Source organism: Leptodactylus fuscus, chromosome 11 (genome assembly GCF_031893055.1).
Source record: "Leptodactylus fuscus isolate aLepFus1 chromosome 11, aLepFus1.hap2, whole genome shotgun sequence".
Lineage (NCBI taxonomy): Eukaryota > Metazoa > Chordata > Amphibia > Anura > Leptodactylidae > Leptodactylus > Leptodactylus fuscus.
In genome coordinates, this window is record NC_134275.1 from 35,735,463 (window position 1) to 35,752,685 (window position 17,223).

The 17,223-nt window shown below is 43.7% G+C and overlaps 1 protein-coding gene across 1 annotated transcript in view; it reads right to left on the bottom strand.

Moving 5' to 3' along the window:
• Nucleotides 1–2,959: 2,959 nt before the first annotated feature.
• BGN (biglycan) overlaps nt 2,960–17,223 on the bottom strand; it is a 37,748-nt gene continuing 23,484 nt past the window's right edge. The window contains exons 3-8 of the mRNA XM_075260434.1: nt 15,136–15,248; nt 13,203–13,416; nt 8,296–8,406; nt 7,674–7,767; nt 6,445–6,583; nt 2,960–4,322 (exon numbers count right to left, since the gene is read on the bottom strand). Of these exons, the coding sequence (XP_075116535.1) occupies nt 4,125–4,322; nt 6,445–6,583; nt 7,674–7,767; nt 8,296–8,406; nt 13,203–13,416; nt 15,136–15,248 (869 nt within the window). The 3' untranslated portion in view covers nt 2,960–4,124. The remainder of the gene's footprint in view (nt 4,323–6,444; nt 6,584–7,673; nt 7,768–8,295; nt 8,407–13,202; nt 13,417–15,135; nt 15,249–17,223) is intronic.

Sequence of the window (17,223 nt, forward strand, 5' to 3'; positions counted from 1 at the left end):
CCTGCCAAAGTACCCCAAAACATCATCTGACTGTACATGGGTGCCTTTGTCTTTTGGAAGGGATTTCTGGTTTGTCTTGTATCTCAAGGTCATGTCTCAAGGTTTTTTTGAAAGGCAGGTATTGCTTTATATGGAGCTACGTTCCACAAGATTGTGCACTTTTTCCAAGGACTACATAGCTTTCTTCTCATGACCAATGACTAGGGACAAATAATATGCATACAAAGTGAGGAAATGATCTGGAACCAATATTAGATGCCCGCATATCAATTCTTTTCGTGCTGAAGATGATTAATACTTACACTCCGCTACAAAATCTCAGGCAATGCCGAACTTGCTGTAAGGCTGAAGAAAAACCCCTGACATGAGAGATTCATGGCAAGGTATAACAAGATGGAAGGAGGCAGTATGAGAAAGTCATTAATTGTAGACACCTTGACATCTGCTCTCCTAGTCAAAGAAGAGCGAAAGAACAGATGTCAAGAAGTCTAGTGGAATGTTTGGCTGCACCCACAGATTGTAATCTTCTCTGAATATAATGCTTCCTCTGAAAACCCTCGAGCACTATAAAGTTTCCTTAGAGGAAATGCTTTACCCAGATCCAAGTGATTGAAATGTACGGGTGTGTAACGGTGCAGAAACATGGAAGAGGAGCATCTGTTCTCATGTGGTTGGCTCCTCGGCTGTGTTCTAGATCAATGGTTCTCAATGTTCCTGTGCTCTTCTTACTCGAATAAATTGTATCAAAGTATCCCCAAGATTTATGACCGTACAGCACAAAGACAGGGAGGATACCCCCAGTGACATGGCCTGTGCCTTGGAGGTACAGGTACAACAGTTTATGATAATAGGTCTAGATGACTATCTGGTTGAAGGTCAATGCCAGTGTTAAAGACGTCCATGACGTTGTGGTAAAATAAGGACTACTTTTCACCTTACCTCCCCCATTTCCATTACCATCCCTGATCCCTTACCTCTGCCATTTCGGTGGCAATTCTTCCTTGGTCTCCTGCCATCATATGTTCTTCCTGCTCTAGTGATGACATGTTGACATGACTATAGAGGTGACATGTCTTCACCACTGAAGTCACTTTTGGATCCACATGGCATACCAACGTTTCATCTAGACAACGAAGACCATGTGAACCCCAAAGACTACTTCACGTGATATGTACACTGTTGGGCTCAACGTGCATAAAATGAGGACTCCAATAGCCCTGTATGTACCCAAATTTGTATTTGTTACTATTTGACCACCATTGGACCCCATAGCAGCTCCAGAGGCTCAGTCTATGGTATGTACCGCATACCCTGTATTGAAATGCTCCTGTGTAATCTTCCGAAAAAAATCTTCACTGTTTGACCACAGATGATTTATGACAAAGAGAAGAAAAGGGGAATTTTCCTTCTACTATTTCAGTTCTAGTGGAGGACGACAGTTCATTCTAAAAGGAATTACTGAACCCATTTGTGGTTTCCGAGAACAGCATTTTCTATTGAAATTCATTACCACAAAAGCTGAAGCTTCACCCCCTTAGATGGAACCATATGTTGGGCGCGGGCTCTCTGCCTATTGGTATTTATAATTTACGAATAGACAGTGGGGAACATATTAGCAGGTGCGCCTTTAAGAAGTTGATGAGTTTTAAAGGGGTTATACATGGAGTTATTACTTTCTTGTCATGGGGTTTTGTATGTGATGAACCCAGGAGGTTCCAAGCAAATCATGTGACTTGAACCGGCACCAGGCACCCGAGCCGCTCTGCCTCCTTCCTCCAGTACGTGTTCACTGCTAGTTACCTGAATCAATGTCTGTCACTGCCTTAAAATTCCTACATGTGAACATAGCCTTATAATTATTCAGCCAGCCCCCATGATACAAATAGCAGGTAACACAGGAGAAGAGGGAGGAGGAGCAGTGACTCAGGGTTGGGTGCTGGTTCCAATCATGTGACCCAAGGTTGGATCGTTGCATACACCCGTGGAGGGAGTAAGTGATGATAGACTACATGGAGAACCTCCTTTAAGTATCTGATGGGGGGGGGGAGATCGAACTGAGGGGATCCCCTATGATCATGAGAACATGCCATGTCCTTCATTGCTGTGGATTTGGTAGAGAGAAGCCGAGTACAGGTCTCAGCTATCCCATAGAGTCAAAAGCAGCGGAATGCAAATGTAAGACCCCCACTCTATTAAATGACCACACTGAGGTCCCCTGGTTTTGTAATTCTTGGGGATTATACACTTATCTTCCATCTTTTCAACGTAGGATAACCTTAATTCATAGTATGGCCTCTTTATAGTTGTTAATAGGTGCCATATTGCTATATTTGCACGAGCTAAGGGTCCCTTGACAATCAGTTGATCACATCTAGAACCACCAATGATCACATGTAATCTGTACAAGAACCTGGTAGTAAGTGTTTAATTTCCCTGCAGTGCCTCCACAGGGCAAATGATGCATTACACAATGTCCATTCAGATCAATGTATTGTCTATGTAGTACAGGACAGGACCGGTCCTCTAGAGCTTCTCCTCTATCGCCGAGAGATAGGCTACATTCACATCTTCACTGTGCTATCCATTCTGCAGACCCGTCACAAGTACAGAAGAATGGTAAAATAGACAACATTGATAACAGTTGCGAACAGATCGCAAAGGACCCCAGTGAGGATCATCAGGTGCCCATTTTTTTGTTTACTGAAATTGGCCTATGAAAAAGTTGGATTTTTTCGCCTGGCGATTTCAGACAAAAACTGCAACGGAAACCCAAATGCAGGTGTGAATGTTGCCTTATTTCATAGGGTACATGAATATGGGTGATCTAAACTTCGTCAGGTGTATAGCTATTTAAATGGGAAACAGAAATTCAAAAATCTGAATATTTTCCATTTTATAACCCAATTACAGAGAAATCTTGATTAAATCGCAGAATAAAATTTCAAAAATTATACAAATGTATCCACCACTGATTTTATTGCTTTTGGAATATCTACAAAAAAACACATTTGTATGTAAAAGAAATACAAGATAGCTTCACATCGCTTGCACCCTGTTTGCACGTAATGCCATTGATTCCCTCTAGATGGCAGTATAACCAAATGCACCCGCTGATTCCTCACCCAAGCAATTTACAAAGGCTCAATGTTAACATATAGGCCACTACTACTGCATGCGGTTTACAGACTTTGCATGATCCTGCATGAATTTGGGATAAATAAAGTGCCGCACTACCATCAAGGGCCTCATAAGCGTGGTCCCAGGTGGGATGGGGGGGGGGGAGTATGGCATTTGTACCATGGAGGGATTTCTAACTCTTTCAAGGCCCAGAGACCCTGCGACAATGCCTTGCGCTGCAAAGCATGGAGATCGTATTTCACAATGATGGGTCCCTGCAAAAGTTAATAAAATAGAAGACCGAAGCCGGGTTTTGTGGGGTGGTAAATTTTAATTTGAACCGTCAAGTATTTTACCAAAGCCCACGCTGGTCCCATGGGTTCTAATAAGGAAGGGTAATGTTACAGAAATTGGTTGTCACCATGGGAAGGGTACAAGATGCTCGGAGAGCGTATGGAAAGGCTACGTTCAGTGGAAGCTACTCATACATGGCCAATGCATTGCTGCTTGACTATATAGAGGGAGATTAACTCATTGAGTGCTGCAGACACCTGACATCAGTCTCGTAACGTTGGCCGGTCATCAAAGGAACTCTAGAGAGTGTGGATACCGCGTCCGCACATGTCTTACACTTTATATGAAAGATAGGCATCCGGCCAGGAAACATGCTGGGAGTTGTAGTTCGGACAGAGCCGGGGGGCTACAGGCTGGCTACAAAGCTTTCCGATACGGGGATACAGAATTGTGGCTATACAAGTTTAGTGCAGCTACTGCCTACCTGAACTTCCATTCTGGTTATTTATACAGCTGTGCCAGAAGTCGGGCAGGACAGGAAGGATACCTAAAGCGTGGGATTTAATGACTGCCTTACACACCCTCTTATTGAGGATCACTGGGTTTATTTGTTACATTATTTATTTTTGTTCTACTCTTCTGTTTTCACTGTGTTTTTCGCTCTCTTTCGCTTTCTTTGATCCTTTGATATTCCTCTCGCGTATTTTTCTGTTTTACTTTCTGTAATTTCCAAACTGGATGGCCAGGCGGTCGGTAACACAGCGGAAAGTGGCCGGCTGCACTTCCCAATAGGGCACTGGGTTGTTGAAGAGGCTGATGCCGTTGTAGTAGGCGCGCTTCACTCCGAATCCTACGGGGCAGAAGTCATTGACTCCTACTTGGGTAATGTTGTTGGAGTGCAAGTAGACCACCTGGGGAAGAAAGAAGCCAAAGTTACGAGGGTTGACCAAAGGTTGGCTGTACATAAGTTAGAACCAAGCAACCCCTTCCCAAATGGTGGAAATAGAGGGGGCCCCACTCAGTATAGTCTTCAGTTCTGGAGGACCCACTGCGCCCATTCAGAGGAAGTTTACTATGATGTATATGATGTAGTTAGGGTCACCAGACAAGGCCATTCATATAGGGGCAGCCCACTAAAGAGGGTGTCCTGGTCCATATCTACTATAGCTTAGAACCTACATCTACAAGTCCTCTAAGGTAAAGTTCACACGGAGTATTTTGGACTGGAATTTGACACGGAGTCCGCCTCAAGTTCCAGTCCAAAATACGGGGTGGAAGCAACTGGATGCACTGCACCGGCATCCAGTCGTGGCACTGCAATCCATATTTGGCCCAAATGAATGGACCTAGTTGGGAGTGTCTTCAGGCAGAATCGCGAGGCCTGAAGAATGAGCATGTCCATTCTTTTTTCCAGGAGCTACCTTTTTGGTCAGGATTTTGAGGCAAATTCGGCCTCAAAATCCTGACCAAGAAACTTCGTGTGAACTTAGTCCAAAGGTCTGTTCACACGGAGGGAAATGGTGAGGAGTTTGGTGTGGAATTTCAGCGCTGAAAAAAAAGCCTCCCATTGTGCATTTTTGTATATGTATATGCATAGTCTTACATGTATGAATGTAATAGATTGTAAGCTCTTGAGTCCAGAGCCCTCATTTCCACTTTGCGAGTTGACTTATTACTCTGTAATGTCTGATTTTGTCAGCACTTTAACCCTACGATTTGTAGAGTGCCGTGAAATATGTTGACGCTATATAATATAATGATGTATGTGTGTGTTTATGTGCATGTATATTTGTATACTCCTGTATGTATGTATCACTATGTGTGTATATGTTATGGACTAGTTCTCTGCTGTTTTTCCATATATTTTAACTCTTTCATTATTTAATTGTTCTTTCCATAGCACCGCCATACGCCGCAGCCCTTTACATGGCAGTATGCGTGTGACCAGCACTGAGTACACCATGTAACACTTACTGACTAAATCCATGTGTTTTCACTTGGTGTAGAGATTTCAATAATCACCTTTCCCTTGGCTGCAATCTCAAAGCTTTTACCTCCGCCGAGCCTCCTGCTTCCCGACACTACAGCCTCCCCTGTGGTCCCGACAACTCGCGGCTCACATCTCTGACCTTTTGTTAATTGCCAGGCCTGGTGTTAAGGCTGCAGCTGTAATAGATGTTGTCTGCAATCCACGGCTTCATGGGAAATCAATAAATGGCCGCTGACACCAACTTGGAGGAAAAGTTCAGCTACATTTGAACGTGTCAGGTTGATATTGTGAGCCCTGTTCCCTAGAATGAATGTGGCCTGAGTCTTCCAAATGTCATATACTTGCTTCTAGGTCTTATGTACGTCATACGGTCTATTGGGGACGTCATACTTCATTGATCTGTGGCATATGTAGTTATACGGGGGGCAGAGCAGTCACACGCAGGTCCTAGTGCCAAAGGCCCCATTGAGATGTCGGAAAATGAAGAGGAATATGAGGCAGACATCCTCCTATTTCTCTTCCGTCATGGCGGAGTATTGAGCCGCATAATCTGTGGTAAGATCAAGCAGGAAGCTTATTTTTTCAACATCCTGCTCCGATCTCTGCCCCACATTGAAAATAATAAGCGATGCAACCTCTTCATTGAATACCAAGTATAGTGAAGAACGTATTATGGGGCTGTGCTTGGTATTGCAACTCAACCGTATTCACTTGAAATGGACTGAGCTGCTGACGTGCCATGTGATCAATGAACATGACGTCATTGGAAAAGGGAAGAGGCGATGGCACTTCTGAGTACTGCTGCCTCATCAAACAGTTCATTGACTGGGGTCCTAAGTGTCAGATCCACAACAATCACATATTGAGGACCCATAGGTCATCAATATATCCCAGGAAACCCCTAGACTTAGTGAGGGTTCTTCTACTCAGATCCTACCACTCACGTCCACCTTCAATTAGCCACACCAGAGTTGCCAAGACCCTCTTCTCAAAATTCCCCCCCCCCCAATAATGTCCCTTTTTGGCCATCATTGTATCCTCACCTGGAGAAATTTCATGTCAGGAAGACCTGGAGGAACCTTGGAGAGCTTATTATTGTCCAGATGAAGTTCTCTTAGGGTGGGCAGGTTGGCAAGGCTGCCATTTTCCACTGCTCTGATGTTATTGTATCCCAGTCCTAGCCTAGAATATCATATAGATGGAGACAGTTGTTAAGGATGGAAAAACAAGTCAATGAACACTTTATTGTAGCCATGGTAGTCCTGAAGTCCTTGTGAAAAATGATGGTCTCCCCCATGACCCTTCAGCAACTCTCCACTCCACATAGGAATCAACTTAAACAACTGAGTTTTTCATCTGGCAGAAGACTAGTCTAGCTAGGAACAGGGCTGACCCATGGCCCAGTCTGGAACCATTAAAATAATATTGGAAGGTGGTTGACTTGGGTCGGAGAAGAAGTATTTTATTACTCCACACCCATTGGGAATTTTCCAGGACTAGAAGCTATTCTTGCAATCTACAGACAAGAGTTGACAGTAAGGGTAGGAAACAAGGGTTTATTTAGCTACTTCAGGTCTGTATATATCTTTAGTAATAATTTATTTGCTCATATACATGTCCAGAGGATTCATTTCCTGTTAGAATCAGTCTCTCCTGGAATACGATAGATGGGAAGACTTCTGTCCTGCCAAATGGAGAGTTTACAATAATAGAGTCAATGCCGTATTTATTAATGTTTGGGTAAAGTTTGCCAATATGTCCCGGAGTATAAATTTATCTGAATATTTCTCATAACTTTTTGCACTGAATTTTAGTTAATTCAATCCATACAACTATTAAGGGTTAAACTTTGACTATAATATGTTCCTTATTAGGTCCTTTCTAAATAAACCATGCCCCCTGCAATGTCAGGACCCAGACGGTATGGGACAGTTTGGAGGTGTACTTCTGCCATGTGGTAAGGAGAGTCAATGGTGAGGGTCAGGGACCGTAAACCGTCACCCATTCCCTAAAGACAGTTAGATTTCCATCGCTGGACGTCTCAAACACAGGAGATAGTCCATTCTACATTGGTGAACTTTGGTAATCTGAATTCCTGGATCCAATGGATGATGTCTTCTAACACGACTATGTGACACATCAGAAGATACATCTGAGCAGTAAACTATGTTCCTTGGAGACCATGACGATAGTTATGTAAGATACTTGAGGTAGCCATCTGTGTGATGTCTACTAAATAATGGTTCTTTGGGCATAGTTTCTTTTCTCTTACCTGTATAAGTTGGGATACTGGCTCAGATCTCCCATTTCAATTGCCTGGATCTTGTTGTGGTCAAGGTGGAGCTCATTTAGACTGTTTGGTAAACCTAAGGATGATAAGACATTGGTTTGTGTAGGTGAAGACGTCAAGTTGTGAGGATATCAGAAAAAGACTGCTTAGTACACCACAAGATATTGTTGTCTCAGAGAGATGAGCTTCATAGTACAAGTCCTATCTGACCTATGACAATCTCAGCAAGTTTAGGACTGTTGGCAGCCATGATATTGCAGCCAGGACTATATGAGTAAAAGTCTAAATGTACATCAGAGGTGCGTGGGCTCTAGGGATATGACTAAGTAAAACTGCACACCCAAACTATTTTTGGATCTTCAGACACAGATGGAGGACTGATGTCTGATTTTTTTGCAAGCAATAGTTACAACATCCAATAAGAAAGTGATTCTTAGCACATGCTTGTCTTCAATATGGATGATCTATGATGACACATCAGATAAAACGATGGTTTATTGGTACAAGCTGTTGACTCTACTTTCTTTATGTGAAATTTTTCCTTCTGACATGGAAGCATCTGACTCTTTCTTTGTTCTATGTGAGTCCAGACATCTCCAATTACCTTTAGGGATGCCATTTAATTTGGCTTCTGAGATACGAAGGTAGTTCAGCTTCAGTCCGTCAAAGGCTCCGGCTTCAATGCCGCCATTTTCAAGTGGGTTTCCTCCCATTTCTGGAGAGAAAAATAACAATTCATTATGACTATGAAAGGTTAGAGGTTCTGATTATCCACCTCTGCTTGCTGTCTGAATTCTCCCTTCGATCATCTGCTGTAATATTCAATGGTATATAATCCTGTATTTCACCTCTGTATTTCACCTCTGCCTGATTACTAAACTATATCTTAGCATTTCATCCAGGCTGTATATTTTTTGCACTTCCATGTCTTCTTATCTGCACTAGTGTCAGTCTTTTGATCTTCACTGATTGTATTGGTGTTTCTGGCCAAGTGTTTACTTGGATCCACACTGCCAGTCTCCTTATGTGTCACAGTTTGTAGATTAATTAGTTAACGACTTAAATTAGTGCTAGTCTGAAGCTGTGCTTTCCTATATAAGTAGATATAGCTTATGGGGTGCATCTCATATGCGGGGGCATCTCATCTGCAGCATGCATCTTAACCAAATTGCATCTTAACCGAAGTGCACTTATACATGGCACTTAAACAGGGCACGAAACAGGCTAACCATGGCAGAACACCAGGTAAATTTCAACCTAAAACAACAAGTTTTACCTCATGGTATCCTGTAGCTGCACTGTCTCTTACTATCTTAGCCATTGTCTTCCTGCAGATCTCTCCTCCATCTCCACCACCAGTATACACCATCAATATCAGTCCCTCTCTTCTTCCTTCTCCCATGTACAGCTCTCACACACTTTTCACACTCTGTAATCACCCCATTACTTCTTTTAGCAGTGACACCAAACAGAAGCGCCCACATAAATCCCTGAACCACCTTCTGTCTCTGTCTATTCTGCTCCTCCTAGCTGCTGGGGACATCTCTCCTAACCCTGGCCCTCCTTCCTTCACTAACTCTTCTTCCTGCACACATAGAAGGCCTACAAACCTCATCAATATTTACCGTGTTCCTTCCCCTCATCTCTCCCCTGTCTCTTTTAACTGCTCTCTCTGGAACGCCCACTCAGTGTGTAACAAACTAGAATACATTAATGACTTATTCCTTAGTAAATCCCTCGGCCTGCTCGCCTTTACTGAAACTTGGATCCAGCAGGCAGACACTGCCTCCCCTGCTGCTCTGTCTCATGGTGGCCTACAATTCGCACACACCTCTAGGCCTGATAATAGGCAGGGTGGTGGGGTAGGATTACTGCTGTCACCGCAGTGCATTTTTCAGTCCATTCCCCCGGTCCCCTCACTCACATTCTCCTCATTTGAAGTCCATGCTATCAGACTTTTCCGCCCACTCTCCTTACGTGTAGCTGTGATCTACCGCCCACCTGGCTCACCCTACCAATTTTTGGACCACTTTGCTTCTTGGCTTCCCCACTTTTTATCCAGTGACATTCCTACCCTCATCATGGGTGACTTTGACATCCCTATTGCCCCCCCTCACTCCCCGGCTGCCTCACAGTTTCTCTCATTAACCACTTCTCTTGGTCTCTCACAATGTTCTTCTTCCGCCACACATACAGACGGTAACACGATTGATCTAGTCTTCCATCGACTCCTCACAGTCTCTAAATTTTCTAACTCTTCTCTGCCGCTTTCTGACCACAATCTTCTATCTCTCACCATCAGTGCTCTCTCCCCTTCACAAGACGCCCCTACCCATCACACATATAGGAACTTGCGTGCTATTGACACCCAGCACCTCTCAGATACTCTACAGTCCTCCCTGTCCCCCATCTCTTCAATCTCCTGTCCCAATCTGGCCACCAGTCACTATAATGAAACCCTCAAAAATGCATTGGATGAGGTTGCTCCCCCCTCCACTCGTAAAGTCCCACATAGGAGGCAGCAGCCCTGGCACACGCCACAGACACGATTTCTTCAGCGCTGCTCTAGGTGTGCAGAACGTCTCTGGAGAAAATCACGCTCACCTGCAGATTTCCTCCACTTCAAGTTTATGCTTAAAACATATAGCTCTGCCCTTTACCTCGCCAAACAAGACTATTTCACTTCTCTCTCCAGCAACCCTAAAAGGCTTTTTGAAACCTTTCACTCCTTACTCACACCCAAGGTGCAGACGCCATTCACAGACCTTAGTGCTGATGACCTGGCCATGTATTTCCATGATAAAATTGGTAAGATCCGTCAGGAAATTACTGCCCAAGCCCCAGGTGGCATTGACTCCCACACCTACGATAGTACTGATCCCCTCACCAGCCGCACTTTAGACTGTCCATTCTCATCTTTTGAACCTGTCACAGAAGAGGAAGTCTCCCAGCTACTTTCTTCATCTCGCCCCACAACCTGCAGTAGTGACCCCTTCCCCTCACACCTTCTCCAATCTCTGTCCCCTGCTGTCACTACTTACCTTACTAAAATATTTAACCTCTCTCTCTCTTCTGGAATCTTCCCATCCTCCTTCAAGCATGCTGTTATAATCCCGCTACTGAAAAAACCCTCCCTGGACCCATCCTGTGCTGCTAACTATCGACCCGTCTCTAACCTCCCCTTCATCTCTAAACTTTTGGAACGCCTGGTTTATTCTCGGTTAATCCGTTATCTCTCTGCTAACTCTCTGCTTGACCCCTTACAATCTGGTTTCCGCGCTCTGCACTCTACTGAAACAGCTCTCACAAAAGTCTCTAATGATCTACTAAAGGCTAAATCCAATGGTGACTTCTCTCTTCTTATTCTTCTGGACCTCTCTGCAGCTTTTGACACTGTTGACCATCAACTTCTCCTCACTATGCTCCGCTCAGTCGGCCTCAATGACACTGCGCTCTCCTGGTTCTCCTCTTATCTCTCAGACCGCACTTTCAGTGTATCATTTGCGGGCTCTGTTTCCTCCCCTCTTTCCCTTGCTGTTGGGGTTCCTCAGGGCTCGGTCCTCGGCCCCCTGCTCTTTTCTCTCTACACAGCCCCCATTGGACAAACCATCGCCAGATTTGGCTTCAGGTACCATCTTTATGCTGATGACACCCAATTATACACATCTTCCCGTGACATCACCCCTGCACTCATACAGAACACCAGTGACTGTCTCTCTGCTGTCTCTAATATCATGTCCTTGCTCTATCTGAAACTAAATCTCTCTAAGACTGAATTACTACTGTTTCCACCATCTAACAGATCTGTCCCTGATATATCCATTGCAGTCTCAGGCCTTACTATAACTCCTAGGCAGCATGCCCGCTGCCTTGGGGTCATATTTGACGCAGACCTTTCCTTCACCCCTCATATTGAATCACTCGCACGTTCATGTCACCTCCACCTCAAAAACATCTCCAGAATACGCCCTTTCCTTACCAGAGATACACTAAAGACACTTATTGTCTCTCTGATTCATTCTCCCCTTGACTACTGTAATTCCTTACTAATCGGTCTTCCCCTCACTAAACTCTCTCCTCTACAATCTATTCTGAATGCAGCGGCCAGGCTCATCTATCAGGCTAGACGCTACAGCGATGCCTCCGGTCTGTGCCAGTCGCTACATTGGCTGCCTATTCAATATAGAATAAAATATAAAGTTATCACTCTCATCCACAAGGCTCTCCATAATGCCGCACCTCCCTACATTTCTTCCCTCATCTCTGTCTACCGCCCAACCCGTGCTCTCCGCTCACTCAATGACCTAACACTTACATCCTCTATTATCAGAACCTCCCACGCTCGTATACAAGACTTCTCCCGAGCTGCACCACTTCTCTGGAATGCTCTACCCCGGACAATAAGATTAACTCCCAACTTCTACAGTTTCAAACGCAAACTAAAGACGCATCTTTTCAGACAAGCCTATCACAATTCCTAATGCACAAAATTGTCTGAACACTGTATAAGCAATGCCGCCCCTGCTACCTCTTGTGTCACCCCCTCTACCTCATAGATTGTAAGCTCTTTTGAGCAGGGCCCTCAGTCCCATTGTGTGAAATGACGTTCTTTGTTATGTATGTCTGTATCTGAACCCTATAAATTGTACAGCGCTGCGGAATATGTTGGCGCTATATAAATAAAATGTATTATTATTATTATTATTATTACACCAACTAATGGTGGGGCTCTCGTAAAATATGTGTACCATACATATATCATTAATAAATGGATGTTATTCAACCATACAAGAACCCAATTGTTTTCTCGGCTACTCTTTCTGCATGCCATAGGCAGCCATGTGCCACTATATGCCACCTTCATAGGGGCATGTACCTGTTGGTATGAAATTGAAGGCATAGGCAGGTACAGTTTGGCCTGTACCTCTTGCTTTTTTTTCCCCGGAAAAGCGCCACTGTTGTCTGTATCTGGTACTGCAGCTTGACCTCATTCACCAGACTTAAATAAAGGGGTTGTCCTAAGACAAAAACTTATCACCTATCTACAGGATACAAGATATGTGTCTGAGCAGTGGAGGTCTGACCAATAGAGCCCTCACCTATTACAAAAAAAGGAGCCCAAAAAGCTCTATTTAAAAGGAGAGGTGGTCAAGCATGCCCACTACTACTCCATTCAAACCATATGGGACTGCTAGAGATAGTCGAGCATTGTATTTCGCTAGCTTTGGTTCTACCATCGAATGAAATTGTGCATCACACCATTGCTATTCCACCAGTCCGCTCATGATTGTGACACTTATCACCTATCCTATGTTTACTTAATACGTTTGTATATTGGGACAACCCCTTTGAGAACAACCACCAAACCATAATATAGAGTATATCCTATGAGTATGTAAGTATCTATACACCTGCATGTCTAGGTTCAGCCTGGCTATGCTATTGTGGGGTAGATGGTGGCATTTTAGAGGCTGCCATTCCACACATTCATACAATCCCATCCTGACTTACCAATGCAGTTCATGCTGTTCAGGCCATTGAACACATCCTTAGGGATCTTCTTGATCTTGTTTTCATGTATACGGAGTTCCACCAGAGACTTGGGAAGACTCTTAGGGATCTCTTCAAGGTTGTTTTTCGAGATGTACAATTTCTGCAGTTTGTGCAGAGGCTCGAATGCCTTCTCATTGACTTTGGATATCTTGTTGTTAACTAAAACCAGGGCCTGAATGAAACAGAAACAGAAATAGATTTACTCTGGGGTCTGAAGGGCACTTCCAATTCATTCAGCTTAAGATGAACCGCAGGGCCGAACCTCACAAATCTTATGAGGTTTGCCCATCTCTATATGTGACCAATGGACGTCAAGTCACTTCCAGAGAAGAAAGCAGCCATGTTTTCCAGTCTTGGATAACCCTGTAAATCTGGCCCATCTTCTGGCAGACAGGTACATAGTATCAATGCCAGCAGATTTATGCCATAGCTTATGCCAGTCTCTGGGGCACATGAGTACATTTTTAGCGTTGTCACCTACCCTGCCCCTCACTTAAGCCCTTCTGACTTTGTGCAAAATATCAAAGCGCCCCAGATTTCTCCAGAAACTATGGCTTGCTCAGATATTCGTGACTTTTTGACATCACAGAGCTTGATAAATTTTCCCCATTGACTTTCAATCTGCAACCACTAAGAATGTGGTCCTGGCAATCTCTAGAAACATCTGTGTGCATATACGTTTAACCCTTTACACTTAGGATATTAGTTTTATAGGAAATGAACGTGCACGGTAACCTAGACTAGATGTTATTTCAGCGTTCCTTTGTGCTCTTCACGTCACCGCTCCTACACGCAGATCACATGTCAATCAAAGGCAACAAATGGAGGAGAACAATGGAGTACATTTACCAAGAAGAGCGATTTACAAAGGGTGTCTACCGCCACCAGAATCTCTCCTAAACCACTTATATCCTGTGGTACAGGCAGTTATATCTTTTCTTATGTCAAGAGCAGTCTTTACTAAAAAAAATCAACTGTAAATCCATATGCAAATTAGCTGTTCAGGTGCACTTGGACATGGCTGACCCTCAGCAAATACCAGTTTTGATCTGTGGACAGTAGACATTGGGCCTATGTAACTTCATGTTAGGGGGTAGTGCTGGCAAGTGACTGCAGGCAAAAGTGAGTGCTCTGACATGGTCTTACATGGCCCTTACAACAGCATGTGTTTTAGGTGAGGGTACGCTCCCTTTAAAGGGGTTATCCTATTCATTTGAATGGGAAAATGTTGCAATACACAGAGCAACCATTATGAAAAGTATGGCGCTGTGAACACTATAAGTGCAGACACTCAATGTAGACATGTTACATGTTATATAGCAAGGTTAAGGCAGGAGTGTACTGAGCATAGGGTATAATTATAAGAACGTCCTATATATTTCCCATTCCTTTTGTAGCCATTTTTGACTTTGGATCTAAAACCTGCAGTAAAATCTGCAACAGAAAAAGCTGTGTTACCACAACGTGGGGCTTCAGCCTTAGGGTGCACTCACACACAGGAAAATGGCGCTGAATTTGGTGTGGAATCCGCGTTAGATTCAGTGCTGAAAAAAAGCCTCCCATTGACTTCAGAAAAAGGAACCCATTGAAGTCAATGGGAGGCTTTTTTTTTCAGCGCTGAATCTGACGCGGATTCCACACCAAATTCAGCGCCATTTTCCTCCATGTGAATACACCCTTAGAGGGGTTAGTTGAACCAGACAATCCTTTTGTGAGGCAGACATCATCAGGCATGTGTCCACCACTAGACACCAGGTGTCTACATAGTACAAATGGGGAAAATTTCCTATGACTTCATTCAGTTGTGTTGTAGAAATCCTTAACTTGACCTCTTACGATTACTCGTAATACACGGTAATAAAATCTAATAATATAAAGGAGTATAGCTCACATAGAGGCTGGTAAGTCCCTTGAAGTCGTCTTTTTTAATTTCGGTGATTTTGTTATTCTGCAGATCCAGGAGGGTGGTGTCCTTGGGAATATTCTTGGGTATGCTGGTCAGACCTAAAACGGAGACAAACATTGTTAAAATGACTGTCATTAGATCCCAGGCGTCCCTGAGTAACTTGTAAAATTTCACAATGTTTAGTTTTTATTATAGCCCAGAGCTGTATTCACAATTCTGCCCACACAAAGCTGCAATCACATTCCTATTGTGGTGACTCAAGTTCAGTACAAGATACCTAATGATGGCCAATGTATTTACAAAGTTATTCAACTTTTTATGTAGATTCTACCTCATTTAAAGGGAATGTCTTAAAGGGAATAGGTCTTGGGACCTTTTGGCTTTAACACGCATGCACTTGGAGGAATGATGTAGGTCCAAATATGATGATATGTCCCCTAGATGATAGGTGTCATGTACACGACTGGGTGTAGAGGCCAAGGCGGGTCTGATTTTTTTAATAGAATACACTCAGACCCCAGACCAACCACAAATTCTTCAAATATTTAGGACCAGAAATATATTGCACAACTGTGTGGAGCAGAGTGAACGGTGGACTATATCACTATGGGGGAGATCCAATGTTACAGACCTGGCTGCCAGAAAAAAATCCAATTCCACATGGATTGCAAACCCTTCTGACGACAGCCTGGACCAATTTACAGAATAACAGTCCATAGTCTGGATACCATTTGCAGATGGTAGATTACCCAATGGGAATTCAGAGGAATTTCTCCATAAGCCAAGTTACAAGTTTTGGCTCTAACCCAAAGCCGAGGGAAATAAATCATATCTTACTTTCTCATAAGGTGTACTTATTGGCGATTGCTTGCCTTATGTATGAAAGACAGAAATCGATATCCATATATACAACTAGATGGTAATGTATATACACAATGCCATGCCGCCTGGTGGCACATAGCCATCTTGTTACCTGCTGTGACTGTATATATTGTAGTATATATGTGGTGTGTTATAGTGACACACACAGATACGCTGTAGGCACTACGCCATTGAAGTTTAGAAATATATGGCTCCCTTTATTTCCCAAACAGTGCCACACTTGTCCATGGTTGTGTCTGTTATACCCCAAACCACCATACCCACCACTCCCCCCCCCAACCCCAACACCCCAACTCTCTCCCCCCCCCCACTCTTTACTAGCTTTGGCAATCGAACATGGGAGCCATGTATACGCCTTGAGTATCAAAGAATAGCAAAGAGTGGCACAAATGGTATCCCAACAAGTACCAGAACCAGTGGAAGTCAAACTGATAATACCCACACCTCTTCTGGGCTTCTTCGTGGTGTCCAGCACTCCTTTCTCCTGGATGACATCACAGGCATCTGGTGTACCTATGTCATGGCACTTTAATACATGCATCAGCCCATGTGGCCACCACTGAGGACCTCATGACAGCTCCTTTGCAATATTGGGAAAAACAACGAAATCTCAGGAACGGAGGCTTTCATTCAGGTGACCCAGGGTTGGGTTGATGTGCTAGGGTCTACTGACACACTTCTTTGGAGAGAAACTGACAGCAGGCCCTTCTGTTCTACATGGAAATACCCAGCATCATCATAGGGGTTCATTGATCTTTACCATAGGGGCCCCGCTCCTCCATGTATGTCACTGTTAGTTACATATTAGCTTTAGTGTTGGGTTATATTTCTCTTGCATTATACGTAAGGAATTTAGTATTTATCTAGCCCATTTCCCTTTGATAGTCTATACATGTAACTGATCCTCATCTTCGTCCAGAATCTCAAAAATCCCATATAGTTGTCCTTTTACATTGTGCATACCTCTGTTGTTATGTAATGAATATCTTAAAGTCCCAGGACTCAAATCTGATCGCGGGCGCCTGGTAAATGTCTTATTTATGAGTGCATACCTATGACGTCAGCGTCCTGCACTCCTTCACTCTTCACATCCACCACATGGTGGTTACCCTTGTGGGCTCTGCTACTTTAATGGACCTATTCCTGCTCTTCATCAGCGGGTACACAACACATGACCTCCAGTCATGGGTA